Raw genomic sequence first — 15787 nt, 5'->3', positions numbered from 1 at the left:
CCTTTGGCACCACTTTGAGTGCCTTTTTCAAGTCTCGCAGGGCATATGAACACCCGTCATCAAACCATTTCAAACCAACAGAGGCTCTACAGCCCCCTGGACAGCGAAATGACTCCGGGGCACATTTACTAAAACCTCACGCACCGCAGAGCCGCAGCCAAAAACGCTGTGCTGCATTGTGTGAGAAGGAGAGAGCAGGCGAGTGCCTTATTTACAGAAATATGGCACTCTCTTCCCCTCCACCTAGCGCTGGTGCTGAAATGAACTGCTGTGCGCCACTCACACACCTTTGCACAATAGTGCAAGGGTGTCTGCGTGACTCTAGCATAGGTTTTGTACTGGAATGCTACACTTCCAGTACAAAAGACTGTGGTTAGACTGACCTTAAACCCTTTCCCACCTTGCATGTGTGCTGTGCAGTGCAGTACACATGCAAAGTGGGAAAAGAAAGGACAAATGAAAGTATTTCTCGTTGATAGTGCCTAGTTGAGGCGTGCTCTATCTTCTGATGATAAACCCTGTCCATATTACGACTCAAAAGCGGCTGAGAAAGTGTAGGTCCTGGGCTATGTGAGACTTGGTCCGGTCTATAAAAGAATCCCATGGGCAGGGCTAAGATAGATGTGCTTGTGTCAGATCTAACTGCAGCTATTAAAATTAATATTCACAGTCTCCAGAAAAAGAATAAGGGACGCCTCCAATCGAATGCACTTGCCTGACCAAGTTAATCCAATTGTCAAGGTGCACCCCCATTGACACGTGAACCTGTTGGCTTTGCCAGTGCTTGTTGCCTTTGTTATGTTGTTGTTAGCTCTTGAGTACTACTCAGACGTGTTTGCTGGAAGAATTTGCTGGTGCTGTAGGTGGCGCTGGTTCGCCACTTTTGGGTTTTCTTCCAATGCTCCCAAGAGCCATGGCTCTGGTGCGCATTCGCTCCCAGTACAGGGTATTCTACACCACCATCAATGGTAAGGGATGGAGCCCCATGTGTGATGAGAGCACTTTCAGTGCACCACTGAGGATCCTTGTGGAGCACTGGGGAGCCTCTGCGTGCCGCTCCGAGGTACCCCTTTCTGCGTGTCCAGATGCCCAGTGTGCACTGTGTTGAAGTTATGCTGGTTTTCACCCCTATACCATCCCCCATGACCCCACTGGTTTCTACCTCATCCCTGGCCAGCCCCGAAACCCACCCATAGAAACGTTGCCAGGCCGATTTGCAAATGGGGGTGAGGTGCTTTTCCACAGCCTGCGCAAGGCTTGTGACCCTGTACTCTCGCAATCCGTTCCATAGCAACAACAAACCGTCCGCCTCGCGCGCCAAATTGATCTCATTGCCTGCGGACCCCAGACCCCGTCCTCAATATATCCCATGTCCTTCCTTGCTTGCTACATTCACGCTAAATCGTTTTCAGTTGCTCAAAACAGAAACATCCGTGTGACTGTGTCGTGTGTACATAATTTATGACGTACACATTTTTAAATTATGTTTCCCTTCATACACAGGCAGCGCAATCATTACTACTGACAAAGTGTATTTTTACCTTGATGGACATATTGTATTCACAATGAAAGTGACTAATCAAGTGATATATTTTTCTTCCTATAACCTTTTCCTTTGAGTAGGGTACAGATGGCTTTTGATGTGCTGTGTTATGTTTTGTTGCAGAGACGTGCATAAGTTTCATTGGTGCAGCAGGTGCAGTGGCGCCGACCCAGAGGCCCGACGTGCCTACTGAATCTTACAGGCCACCCTGTAAAAATAGTGTTAGACGCTGTCTACCCGCGTCGTGCCTTGCTACCAGAGATCTTTCTTTGTGCTCGTTTATTCATGTGTCATCACTGAAATGCATTGCTCTTTCAAGCCAGAGGGAAAAAGGCAGGTGATGAATTAATTTCCAGGGTTATTCTCTTGAAGTGTCCCATCACATCTCTTGGGCACAGTCTCCTTTCACTTCTCAAATTATGAACTTACTCCCATATTCCTGCTTTTATCCATCTACTGTATTCTGAATGACGTAAGGACCCCACACTTTGATCTATACCACACCCAGCAAGGATTACAGGAAAGTAATTCTGATAAACTTCCTTATATCATTGTAAGTCCACATATGTAAAAAATGTAGCTATATATCTGAAGACTGGCACCAATAGAAAGTGATGGAAGCTTGACTTTAGATCAACCACGTTGAGCCATTGAGTTTAGCTACTGTGTCATCAATATCGGGTGTTGCTTGACTTGTCCTTTTAACTGCACAATTTGACGATCTCATCTGCACAGATGTTTCAATGTCTGGGGCTTTGCTGTTCATGTGTTATAACGATTGGTGAAACCCACGGGTAGTTGGGTTTCGATGTTGTCAGCTTTCTATAATCTTTCGAGTTATCTGGCTTTTTGGCACATGGGGAAGGCTACGCTCGTGTCCTGCGTAATTCTTAGCTGACTACTGTCAGCAGTGGCCTGTGCATTACAGAACGCACCGAGGTTCTGTGCAATGCTCAACACATTTCTTAGCTGTCTGCCAGTGCTGACGCACTGAGCAAAGTACTGATGGTCTCTAGTCCTAAGCACACGGCTGGTGATCTGTGCAGTGCTAAGCATTACAGTTGCTGCGTGTGCAGTCCCTGTAATACCAAGCAAACTGCTCCTGCCCTAGCAAAGGTTTTGCAGTGCTGAGCACTCTGCTTCTGTCCCAAAGCTCTCAAGTTTCACAGGTTCAGCCAAGCCAAGTACCATGCATCAGAGATTAGACTAACACATTTTAGTGTGGTGGTCGGCATTACTGCAAAAAATGCATTTGTCGTGCATTTATAGTGCCTCCTGACACCACCAGCACTGTGAGGCACAAGCCAAGACTGAAGAGAGGAGCTGCATTAGCAGTGTGAGCTGCATGCTGCTTGCAGAATGCACACTATGCTGGCTGACCACTGAGCCTGCATCCTGGCCCCCCAGGCTCACATTTTTTTCACAATAAGACTATACAACTCACAATAGTACATTGGCAACTTGCCGCTACCTGGGGGATGGTTGCAGGATTCAGTCATCAAGCCGAGACTCACGCAGCTCAGCAGCGGTGGCCTTAGGTACCACGAGACGTAGCTGGTTGTGACAGATACAACATCCTGTCTGGAGTGCTCACCAGGAGTGCACCTGCCCTGAATGATCCAGGGGTGCAACCTTGCTTTGATGTTTTTCTAACAACTGGTACCCCCTCCCTCCACATACACACACACCGTCAATGTCTCAGTAAAGTGCTGGGATTGGCCAATCAATGGCACTTACTAGCTGGCAAAACCTTGTTTTTAGGGTCAAGCCTATGTTAGCATGTGCTAGTGCATATGTCTTGCTTGAGAGACAGTTATGTGAACAAAAAAAAAGGGCTTGGAGCCCGCCCATTATTTACCATTTATTGGCTTGCCTTGCACTCTTCTTTACAGCCTTATAATGAGTCACTACAGGCCTGGCATCACTTCCATTCCTCTCTGTGGAGCAGGGACCAAACACTGATTGATTCAAGTTAATCGGTGCCTGTCTGCTGCTCCCTCTGTGATTGAAGTACTATTTTGTTCTTTTTTAACTTTTAGTGCCATGCAAATAGAAAGTGGTGGCAGACAAAAATGTGCCCACCAAAAAAAACTGCAAAGTTTTATTTTCTATTGTTAACTTTCTTTTATTTTACCAAGTCTTCTTTTCTGACTTAGCACTCATGTTTTGGGTTTTTCTGTTTTTTGCCTGTGGGTACTGTTCTCAAATGATGACAATTACCTTCTTCTAAATATTGCAAAGCAACATTATTTATTTTGTATGTGTAATTTCTGAAACTAGGGGACATATTTATACTTGTTTTGCACCAAATCTGCATAATTGTTTTTACGCAAATTTGGTGCAAAACTAACTCCATATTTATACTTTGGCGCTAGACCCGTCTAGCGCCAAATTTATGGAGTTAAAGTAATTTTTGGGACGTAGAAACCTATTTTTGCATCAATGAGATGCAAAATAGGCGTTCCCGTGCAAAAAATGACTCTATGGCCTTAGCACCATATTTATCCCCCCATGCTAAAATCACGCACGGGAGGGAGGAGGGGTCACAAAATGGTGCAAAGCTTGCTTTGCACCATTTTTTAACACCTGGGTCAGGGCAGGCGTTAGGGGACCTGTGGGCCTATTTCCATGGTGGAACACTATGGAATAAGCCCACAGGTGCCCTCCCCAGGCCTGAGGGACACCCACACCAGAAGGACAGCGGAGGATGGGGTACCCCATCCCAGGTAAGTATAGGTAAGTACAGGTACGTTTTTTTTTAAAGTGCATTTAAGGGGCCTGAAATGGGCCCCCTACATGGCACTGGGTGCAGTGGCCATGCCAAGGGGACCCTGGTCCCCTGTGCTGGCCATTGGCGTGGCGGGCATGACTCCTGTCTTTTCTAAGACAGGAGGCATGTGGTATGGGTGGTTTTGCATCAGAAAATAACTCTAGGCAGGTTAGAGTCATTTTTTTTTTACTCTAACCTGCCTAACGTCATTTTTGGTGAAAAAAACCCTTCTTCAATACTGCCAGCCCCAACCGACTAACATCATTTCTTTTTTTGCGCTAGCCTACCCTTTGCACGGCTTGCACCATTCCATAAATATGGTGCCTGGCTGGTGCTCGGTAATAGTGCAAGCCAATGCTAAACATTTTGGTGCAAAACTGCATTAGTGCAGTTTTGCACCGAAAAGTATCAATCAGGGTCTATGTTTTAACATATAATCGTGCAATATACTGCAATCCACCCCACTCTAATTAATGCCAATCCACCCCACTCAATTCAATCTAGCCCAGACCAGTCCAATCCATCCCACTCCAAACCACTCACATCAATCTAACCCACTCCAATCCTCCCAACCCACCCCACTACATTCTGCCCCACTCCAATCCATAACAATCTGCCCTACCCCAATTAAAAACAATCTGCCCACTCTAATCTGCCCCACTCCAATCCAAAACAATCTGCCCCACTCCAATCCACTCCACTCCAATCCAAAACAATCTGCAGCACTCTAAAACAATCAGCCCCATTCCAAAACAATCTGCCCCACTCCAGTCCAAAATAATTTTCCCAATTCCAATCTAAAACAATCTACCCCACTTCAATCTAAAACAATCTACCCCACTTCAATCCAAAAAATTCTACTCCACTCCAAACCAAAACAATCTGCCACACTCCAATCTGACCCACTTCAATCCAAAACAATCTGACCCAATCCTAAACAATCGGACCCACTCAAGTCTGCCCCCTCCAATCTTCCCCACTTCAATCCACCCCACTCCAATCTAAAACAATCTGCCATACTCCAATCCAAAACAATCTTCCCCACTCTAAAACAATCAAACAATATGCCTCACTTCAAAACTACTTCCCCCTCCAATCTAAACAAATCTGCCCAACTCCAATCTAAAGCAATCTGCCCCACTCTAAAACAATCTTCCCCACTCCAATCCAAAATAATTTGCCCTTCTCCTATCCAAAACAATTTGCCATATTCCAATCCAAAACAACCTGCCCCACTCCAATCCAAAGCAATCTGCCCCACTCAAATACAAAACATTCTGCCCTACTGCATTCCAAAATCCGCCCCACTCCAATCCAAAACAATCAGCCCCATTTCATTTTGAATCATTCTACTCCACTACAACCCAAAAGAATATACCCCACTCTAAGCCGCCCCACATCAATCGAAAACAATCTGCCCCACTCCAATCCAAAACAATGGGCCCCACTCCAGTCTCCCCTACTGCAATCTGCCACACTTAAATTCAAAACAATTTGCCCCTCTCCAAACTACCCCATTCCAATCCAAAACACTCTGTCCCACTCCACTCTGCCCCACTCATTTTCAAAACAATCTGCCCCACTCTAATCTAAAACAATCTGTCCCACTCCAATCCAAAACAATCTTACCCACTCTAAAACAATGTAATAATCTGTCCCACTTCAAAACTACTCCCACCTCCAATCTAAAACACCCTGTCACACTCCAATCTAAAACAATCTGCCCTACTCTAAAACAATATATCCCACTCCAATCCAAATTAATGCGCCATTCTCCACTTCAAAACAATTTGCCTCGTTCCAATCCAAAACAACCCGCACCACTCCAGTCCAAAACAATCTGCCCCACTCCAATAAAAAACAATATGCCCACTCCGGTCACAAACAATCTAACCCACTCCAATAAAAAACAATCTGCCCCACTCCAATATGTCCCACTCTAATCCAACACAATCTGCCCCACTCAAATCTACCCCACTCCAATCTGCTTCACTACAGCCTGAAACAATCTGTCCCACTCCAGTCTACTCCATTCAAATCTAAAACAATGCACCCCACTCCAATCTGCCAGACTCCAATCCACCCCACCAATCCAATCCAATTCACCCACTCAAATCCAATTCACCCACTCAAAGCCATCGCACCCCACTCCAATCCAATCCACTGCAACCCAATCTCCCAACTCCAGTCCAATCCTCCCAACCCACTCCAATCCATCTTACTCCACCCACTCCAGTCCAATCCAGTCCACTTTAATCCTCCCACTCCAATTCACTACACTCCAAACCACCTTAATCCACCCCACTCCAATCCAGTCCTTTCTAGTCCAGTCCAATGCACTGTAATCCACCAGACTCAAATCCAGTCCACTAAAATCCTGTTCACTCCACCCCAATCCAATCAACCTCATTCCAATCCACACCAATCAAGTCCACCCTACTCCAGAACCTCCACCCTACTCCAATCCAATCTACCCTACCCCACTCCAATTCACTCCACCCCACTCCAATCCCCCACCCCAATCCAGTCCCCCTAAATCCAATCCACACCACTGCAATCCAGTCCACCCCACTTAAATCCAATGCACCCCACCCAATCCAATCCACTCCTCCCCACTGCAATCTAATTCACCTCACCCCATGCCAATCCAATCTGCCCAACTTCATTCCACCCCACTCTTTTCTGTTTCACCCCACTCCAATTCACACCACTCAATCCACCCCACTCCAATAATCCACCCCAATCCAACCCACCCTACTCCAATCTCCCTACCTCACTCCAACCCACACCACTTACGTCCAACCCAATCCAGTTCCCAACCCCATTTCAATCAATCCACCATATCCTGTACACCCCATTCAGTCCAGCCCACTCCACTCCAATCCACCCCACTCCAATCCCATCCACCTCACTCTACTCCACTCAACCCTACCCCTGTTCAGTCCACCTCATCAACTCAATCCATCCAACCCACCCCACTCCAATCCCCCACCCTAATCCATTAAACTCTAATCTAATCCATCCCACTCCAGTCCAATCAACCCCAGTCTACCCCACTCCAATCCAATCCACCCCACTCTAGTCCAATCCACTCCACTCCAAACCAATCCACCCAAACTAATCCAATCTAAACCACCCCACTCCAGTCCACCCCAATCCAATACATCTCACCACATTTTAATCCACCCCACTCTAATCCAATCCACCCCATCCAGTCCACTCACTCCAATCCACCTGACTTAATCCACCTGACTCAATCCACCCCTCTCCAATCCAACCCACCCTACCGCAATCCACTCAAACCTACTCCACCAGAGAGTGCGTGGGTCTTGCATCTCTGGTCCACGTGGCACGACCCCAGCCTTATTGGCAGTGCTTTGTGTATTAGCTACATGTCTGTGAGAGTGTGGGAGCAGAGCCAAGATCCTTAGGAACTTCTCTTTGCTCAAAAAGATCTAATTTTCTGATATTTTTTTTCATCCATTTCATTGCTCGGTTTTACTCGGGAGAAAGTGTCACTCCAAGTGTCACACATTTGGCAGTTGAATGCCATCATAAGCACAATGAAACCATTGAATTGTCATACATAAGCAGTTTGAAAACTTGGTAGCTATGCAGGTCCATTCTTTCTTTATGCACTTTGACAGCTGAGCACACCGTGCTGCCAAGTAAGGAGTTTAGCAAAGGATTCTCATCGTGAACGCTCTAGTTCTAGATATTTGCACCAGGGGGAGCCAGAGATATTCTATTGGGACATGGAAGCCACGCCCACTGGTGTGAGGCAGAAGGGGGTCGGGGCTGGTCAATGCTTGCTCTCGGCTCTCTGCCATTGGCTCGCTGTATACTGTGACGTCAGCACCTGTAGAAAGGACTCGCGCAGCCGGAAAGGCGCTGCATTCCAGGAAGAGGCGATACCCTGCTACAGAGGCAAGATGGTGAGATACAGGCGGGATCTGGAGTGCTGAGGGGGCTGCCAAGGGAGATCCAGGGTGCTAGACGGGTCAGCGAGATGAGGGCTGTGTATGCATCAAAGAGAGAAATACCCTTATGGCGTGTATTATTACAAGGCCAAGCAGACGGAGGCCCGGGGATGGTAGGCTGCGCTCAGAGGTTAGTGTAGGGTGTGGTCCTTCAAGATAGAAGGCCGTATGCTCGCTCACAGCGGCTGCACAGGAAACCAGATGCCCGCTCTTGGGTAATGAAGCCATGTAGAGCAGGAAGTTTGTCTAATGCAGAGAATGGCCGAAACAAGCCTCTCTTAGGATGAGTCATGTAAACAGCACAGGGAGAGGCCTGAGTTCAGGGTGGCAGGGCTTGTTGGTCATGATCTGGGGTTGATATCGGGTCAGAAGCCTGGGTCTAAACGGAAAGGCAGGCTTTTCAGGTTTTGGTCACGCCATACCAGCGTTCTCTTAGCAGAGGCCTTTTAAGAGTGTAACACGGTGTTCCTGCCTAAAGCATGAAGGGCCCTAAAGTCTGCCCTGAACCCACGTTCGCTCAGAGTTGTGGACGGTGTCTAGTTTGGGATTTGGCCTCCGTGATCCACTTGTTCCAGAACACCCACACCCTTACACGCAGACTGGTGAGGGCTTGCCACTGGACAAGACAAACCTATTACTATTGTACTTTGGGTGGCGGGGGCTGCAAAAAACTCCTTGATGGTATATTGACGCCAGAGGTCTTCGTGGGCTGCGGGTTTCGCTGGTAGCCGCCGTGTTCAAGAGTTGCCAAAACTCACCATTGTCTTTTGCTCCAAACAGTGTGACTTCGGCGAAGATCAGATTATTGGTAAGTAAAAACAATTGCTTCACTTTCATTTGGTGTGTGGCGTTTAGAAAGTGGCGTCGTCTTTCCTCTTCGTTCTGTCAAGCCCTGCACCTTTCTTCCTGTATCCTCACCCCCATATTTATTTCTTCTGCTCTCTGTAGATTGAGTTCACCCCAGACCAGCTCACTGGTAAGTGTTTAGGCTTAGAATGGGGGCCACGTCATCTGCTCTGGCGTCTTAATTTCTTTTGGATACCGTGTGGTTTCATTTGTGTAGTTGCTGGGCTCCCCATTACACTAACATCGTTTATTTTTATCATTCGTCATCGCCTGTACAGTGCCTGTTTTCGGTGTGTATTTTAACACTTCGCCGTCTGTAGTGCATTGTGAGACGTTAGATCGCCTTAGTGACTAAGAACATGACTGAATTGTTAATTCCCTGTGATATAAAGCAACAACGTGATGAAAGGAATGGTTCCACTAATAGCAACTACTGTATGCTTGTGGCACATTAAAGTCCATTTTTTTGCCCACTGTGACATCGTAGACCTAAATCAGATATGTGACTTAATCATGGCACTGCTTATATAGAAACAATCCAATGTGAAGTGTTAGGCTAGGTCCTCCATTCTTTAGAGAACATGAGCAACCCTTGGCAATGCATCTGATGGGCCTCATCTTTGAGGTGCTGCTCGAGTCCAGTGCCACACTGATTAAGGGATCCACGTTTGGGCTGTCCTGTCGCGCTTTGGGTGTCTTATCTAGAAAAAGGGGATGAGTGACATGCTTGACTCTATCCCAGGCACTGGTAATTATTACCTGTCGGATGCTGCCTAGAGATGTTAAACAAGTGTTATCTTATTAACGCGAAATTACAGCAGAATTACGCACGAGTCCACAAGGGGTGTAACCCAGAACCTGGTGCTATTTTCTTTGTGCATAAGGTATCCTTGCATCCAGTACGGATCCAGGTATGCATTTTGCACCAAGAAAATTGTATTCTGTTGCAGTTAACGCTAACAATAGTTAGTGCTAAGTATGTACTAGTGTGTGGATGATTTTTGTGCCAAATTACTCATAAGTATGTGATTGGGCGTGGTTTTCGGTAAATTTGATTCAGAGTAACACAGAATTACCCCAGCTTTAAAATTGATCCCAGGCCCAGTTAAAATGACAACATAGTAAAATGAGACTACAGATTGTGTTGCATGATTTAGTCAACCATTCCGCGTAATTTGTTTTCCCAACATTCCATAAGTAAGCGAGCCTGGCTATTGGTGCCCCCAAGCAGTAATTTTCTGGCTTGTTGGCAGGGCGGGCTCAAGCTAGAGGTGTTTTGAATCAGTTTATGGTACTTCCTCCCCAGTATAAGTGTGAGTACACCCCTCTGGTAGTTTTACATTTACACTAACAAAAAACATAATATAACCAAAATCAACTTTACAAAAAAAAAAAAACATGATAATCCCTTATTGAAAACACAGGGTAATTCTTGGGTTTGGTGACATCATACAATCTCAATGTTACTAAACTGGAGCCCCAGACCCTAAACTTTCTGAATCTTGTGCCCAACCCCCGTGGAGAAGAGGCCACCTTTGTTGAAATGTCACGACACTGACCCTATCTGTGGCGGCCCTTTGCACCTCCCCACAAACCATAGGGACACGCGGGGGCTAGGGCATCTAATAACAATATGCCTGATTCAATGTCAGTCATATTATTAAGGTCCACCTATTTTGCCCTGTGTGGGGGTGCTGTACGACACTTTATTATGTTCCCTGTTATGTGCCTGACTGCTGCTTATGCTGACCTGAGCTGCATGCTATGGCTTTGCAGCAGTTCAAGTGTTGCCTGAACCTGTTCGATATTTATATGGGGCCTGGCACTACGTTCTGTTTGTGGGATGCGAATGGTTTGTTAGGCGCCTGCTTCTGCCATGCACTGCCCACTCACTATCTGTATATGTTACAGATGAGGTCGCCTATCGGTAAAGCGTGAAATCCCAGTGATCTCTCTTCTTCACATGAAGACAAGGGTAGATGTCGTAGACAGATGTGCACATAATTTTAGCCTCTCGCGGCTGGTGAAATTGATATCCAAGCCCTTGTGAAACAACCCTACTTACTTTAAAGTTCTATTTGGGGTATTGAGCATGGGGCACATTAGTATCAGGATCAGGCTGGTTATTTTCTGGTGACGGTGCATGCCTTCGTATACGGTGACTTCTGTATAGGGAATACATTGTCAGTGCCTCGGGCATACCGATGGCTCCTGCGTGTGCTTTGAGTGCAGTGCTCGGTACAGTGGGGTTACCCATCGGTCTGGCGCCCAGCGTCAGGAAGAGCGGCAAGCATGAAGAGTTCCGCAGCCGGCACTGTTCCTCCCCTCCTAAGATGGCGGGCGTGTTGCTTTTGCTTCCTTATTTGGTGCTGGAGGACGCGACCTGGCGGGGGTGAGAGCATTCCTGTTTGGGAGAGACGACTCGCATAGCCGCAGGCTGCCCCTCCCTCACAAGCCTTTCCTGCCCTCCTTCTCCGTGGGGGGGGGGGGGGGGGGCTTTGCACAAACACTTTGTTCCCAGATATGTTTACTTATCCATAATCTGACTATTTTGGAGATACTTTCCGGTTCTCAGGTTGGAGGGCACATTACATTTTATGGGCATGTTTTTATTATTTGAGCTACCCCCACCCATCTAATTTCTTTTCTGTGACAATCTGCTCCTCACTTGTTTCCTCCCTCTTTATCATCCCGCTTCTCTCCCTTGCCTTTATTTCCTGTTAAGGTTATTACTGAGCAACGCGATGCATCATGTTGTGTTTATGTGTGTGTGTTTTTTTTTTTTTTTTTTTTTTTTTTTTTAAAGGGGGGGGGGGGCTCCAGCGACACTGATCTGGCTTGTGATTAACTCCCCCCTGAGGCTATTAAATCTGACATATAAAATTAGATGTAGTTTAAATACATATTTGTTTCATACATTCAAAGGTTTCTCAAATATTTTAATCAGTTTTATTTGAGTTTTTTTACATACAAATATGTTGTCACTTTTTTTAAACGCCTTTATATACATTAGTTTTGCATTGTTTCCAATGAGGTCTTATTTTAAGTCTTTACCTCCATTATTTTCTATAAGAAGATGTTGAAGTAACTGTGGTTGACCATGTGTGGTACCGAAGTAATTTACTTCTGATTTGGTTCCCTTTTTTGTGTTCTGACTTTAGAAGTGCTGTTTGTGAACAGCAATATTTACTTTTTTTGTGGGAGGGGGCAGGCCTCTCCCATTCAGCAGTAAGCGTGATCCCTTTTTTCCAGCTACTTCCCCCATGAACCTCTCGCGTTTACTGCTAAGTGCAGACTTAGATGTATGAGAATCACCCTATAAAAAAGACAGGAGAGATGGCGCGTTCCATTCGTAGGTTTGTGAATACCATTTTGTAGCACTATTAAATGCAGTTTATGAATAGACTCCCATGGTCTAGTTTGGGTTTCATTGCAACCGTATGGGGTAGGTTATTACAGATCCTTTGGCCTTTTGAGTGATGCCCTAATTGATAGCCAGTTGATGTTGGTAGGAGCTGAGTTGTGTGTTTGGAGGTTGTCTTTGTGGTAGATGGGGTTGTGCTGACTGATGGATAGAGTAGTTACTGACCTATACATCTACAACCAAAGGTATGACTAGTTTTCCACCCCAGGTTGTGCTCTGCCAAACACTAGTTGTAAACCTAGGCTAAGGCGGACGAGACAAAAAAAAAAATTGAGAGATAGATGAGCCAGGGGTCTGGCTTGGCTCTAGGAGCCCTTGCACAAGTCGAGCATTAAAAGTTGGCATGCAAACCACACTGCAATGTTTATAAATGATTTTTTTTTTTTTTTTTTGTTAATTAAAGTGTACTTTTTGACATATGGAAGCATTTCACCTTAGTGCACCAGATTATCTTACTGGCTTGAGAGATATTTATTAAGTGATAGTTTATAAATATCCCTGCCACTCCAGCCTTATGACAATGCCAGTAGTGAACTAAGAGGCAAGTCAGTGGTCATTTATGCCAGACATGTGGCCCAACGTCATTATAATAGATGGTGCAACATTATAGCATGTTAAGTCAAACACAAACGTTTTGTGCAGCACATATCGCATTCACATATTTGAAGGTACTTCCCTGTATGATGATAAAAAGGCGGCTCTGTAAAATATCTCTCTAGTATCGCACAATTTGGTCACGCTGGGATTGATCCTAGGTTTTCTGGTTTCACTTTGTGCAATCCAGCCACATGATGGCAATAATTTTTATTTTTAATCCTTTCCATCTGAGGTTAATACTTCGGTTTAGTTCTTGAGCATGGGTGGCAGGCAGTAGCTCTGCTTGTTTTCTGACAGTCAGAGGCATAGCTCTGGCTCAACCCACCTCTAATACAGGCCGCACGATTGGTAGCGCCTTCTGGTAACACTGGTCCCATTATAATGCCATACTACTATAAAGCTTCTAGAATAATGTCTGCTCTACTACTGGTTAACATAACCACTTCTTGAATCCCCTGTTCAGGCTTGACATAGCACAACAGTTCTAATAATATACTGAAACAGTACATGGAACACATGACCTACGGTTTGGCATGTGAGACTTGGGATGGCATGTTTACCAAGCTTGGGGATGAGGCTGGTGCTTTCCGCAGGCTACCTTACCTCTTCAGGTCAGGGTGTAGTGTGACTCTGTTTTTGAGAAGCCAGTTTACACTATGTTGGGAGTGGCCTGTGCTGTTTTTTGTTTTTTTAATAAGGACTGTAATTAACCCTGAGCAACTTTAAATGGGAACTACTTTACTTTGGTTCAATTGGAAAAACAATGAGGTGATGGATAGAATGCATGAAACAATCTCAACCCTTGGCAATAACTTAGGGCTGCATCCCAATCCGTCATTTTTTTTTTTTTTTTTTTGCCCACCTTGCCACCTCAGTTTGGACCCATCCATATGCAAATCGGTCTTTACCCTGCTCCTCAAGGGAACAGTCCAGCCCAAATTGCCAGGCCAAGTCCTTCGTGGACCGGAACACAAGCAACCAGGACAGTTTTCTCCCTGGTTGGGGCTCTTCAGCCAGGTATAGCTTGGTTCCAGTGGCACTGTGAGCCTGGGACCAGTGTCTGGGCATACTCGGTGCACTTGGGCTGGCAAATGGAAAAATAAAAAAACAATGTGATGGAGGGAATGCTTAAATTAATCTCAGCCACTGGCACTTGCTTGGGCCATACCCCCAACCCATCATTTTTTGCCCAGCTTGCTGCCTAAGTTTGGACCCAGCCATATGCAAATCAGTCTTGCCTCTCAAGAGAACAGTCCAGCCCGACCTGCGTTTTAGTTCCAGGCATGGCCCTAGCTTGCAGGCCACACTAAAGCTTAGCTGGGGCTCTCCACGACCTATGACTTTGTGAGTTTAAGACAGTGGCAGCTTTTCCCCATTTTGCACGTTTCATGGTCCTGCACTATTGAAGGGCCTTGCACCTTCTTTAATTGGTGGTGTGCCTTTTAAGTCAGCCTGTTTCTAAATTGAAGTTATGTTCAGTTACCTGTGCTAAGTGAGTAGATGGTTCTAAAGGTGTGGCCTTCAAGAGGACTGCCTGATCTACACTGAGGGCAGGATAGTGCAGTGGTTTATATTTTGTGGGTTTCAGCATGATGGTAGTTTAGTAGAGATAAGCCAGTCAAAGCTCGAACCAGATGCCTTGCTCTGGTTCAGCTCAAGTTTCCCGTGTAACCCTGAGCCCAAAAAGAAGTGAGCTTTCATGGGAGACTTAGTGGCTACAGCTACTGACTATATATATATATATATATATATATATATATATATACACCATGGAGAAAAATTTACAAATCCTTGCCTTGGGTTAGCATCATGTGAAACGAAGCAAATCCCCACGCGCACACACACAGAAAAAATGCAGATTCCCCTCGTCATTAACTCTAATCTCAGATGCCATCAATTAAACATTCTAGTGGCTGAATTGTATAGTGTAAAACTACAAAATTTGTGATTAATCCCAACTTCCCTGCTTGACCAAATTGTGTGATCCTGGGCAAAGGCTTTAGTTCACAGAACCTTCATTTAGTTCATTATCACATGACTGCACCTTCAAACATGTGAGTTCAGGGTGTGTGCTGTACAAAAACCTCACATTTTATTTAGTAGTCTGTATTATAGCTCCACCTATAATGAGAAATTAGTCCACAAATAATCGGTCACTGAAATGTATGCGATTGGGTGGCCACTGTGATTCTTGCATTATTGTAGAAATGCCACACCTGTGACATAATCTGCAGGTTTTAACCAAAAAAAAACGTTTCTAGCTCAAACGGTTCAAAAGTTAGTGGAAGGCCATTTGCAAGGGTTGGCTGATCACCTTTCTGTAGCTTATTGCTATACTTGGGTGTTAAACTGGTGGTGAAGAGGTACAGTTAATGTCCAGGCAGTGTTAATCAGCTTAAAGTGGCAATATAATGAAGTAATACTATCACAGAATGAGCCATATAGTTTGCCTTTTCCAGCCGCATAATTTACTCAACACTGCCCCATAATTTGACCCTCTACTGACGCATAATTCCAGTGGCCCTGCATGTAGCATACTTGGGACAACTAATTTGCCACTTAGTTCACAAAGAGCATTATGGTGGTGGGGTGGGGGGGGGGTGAGTGTTAAAGCAGAGAAGTTTTTT

At 45.5% G+C, this 15787-nt stretch overlaps 1 protein-coding gene across 4 annotated transcripts in view; it reads left to right on the top strand.

Moving 5' to 3' along the window:
* The window catches only part of MYL6 (myosin light chain 6), a 61655-nt gene that overhangs the window by 38452 nt on the left and 7416 nt on the right, over window positions 1-15787 (top strand). For 2 of the 4 annotated variants that reach the window (XM_069230573.1, XM_069230574.1), the window contains exons 1-2: window positions 8128-8248; window positions 9074-9101. In XM_069230573.1, the coding sequence (XP_069086674.1) occupies window positions 8246-8248; window positions 9074-9101 (31 nt within the window). In that variant the 5' untranslated portion in view covers window positions 8128-8245. Of the gene's footprint in view, window positions 1-8127; window positions 8249-9073; window positions 9102-9241; window positions 9270-15787 lie in introns of those variants that run through there. The other 2 variants (XM_069230571.1, XM_069230572.1) reach the window with 1 other exon arrangement.

The sequence above is a fragment of the Pleurodeles waltl genome, chromosome 4_2, assembly GCF_031143425.1.
Source record: "Pleurodeles waltl isolate 20211129_DDA chromosome 4_2, aPleWal1.hap1.20221129, whole genome shotgun sequence".
In the NCBI taxonomy this organism is placed as follows: Eukaryota; Metazoa; Chordata; class Amphibia; order Caudata; family Salamandridae; genus Pleurodeles; species Pleurodeles waltl.
The sequence above is the reverse complement of the archived record's forward strand: the minus strand, read 5'-3'. Positions and strand labels throughout refer to the sequence as shown.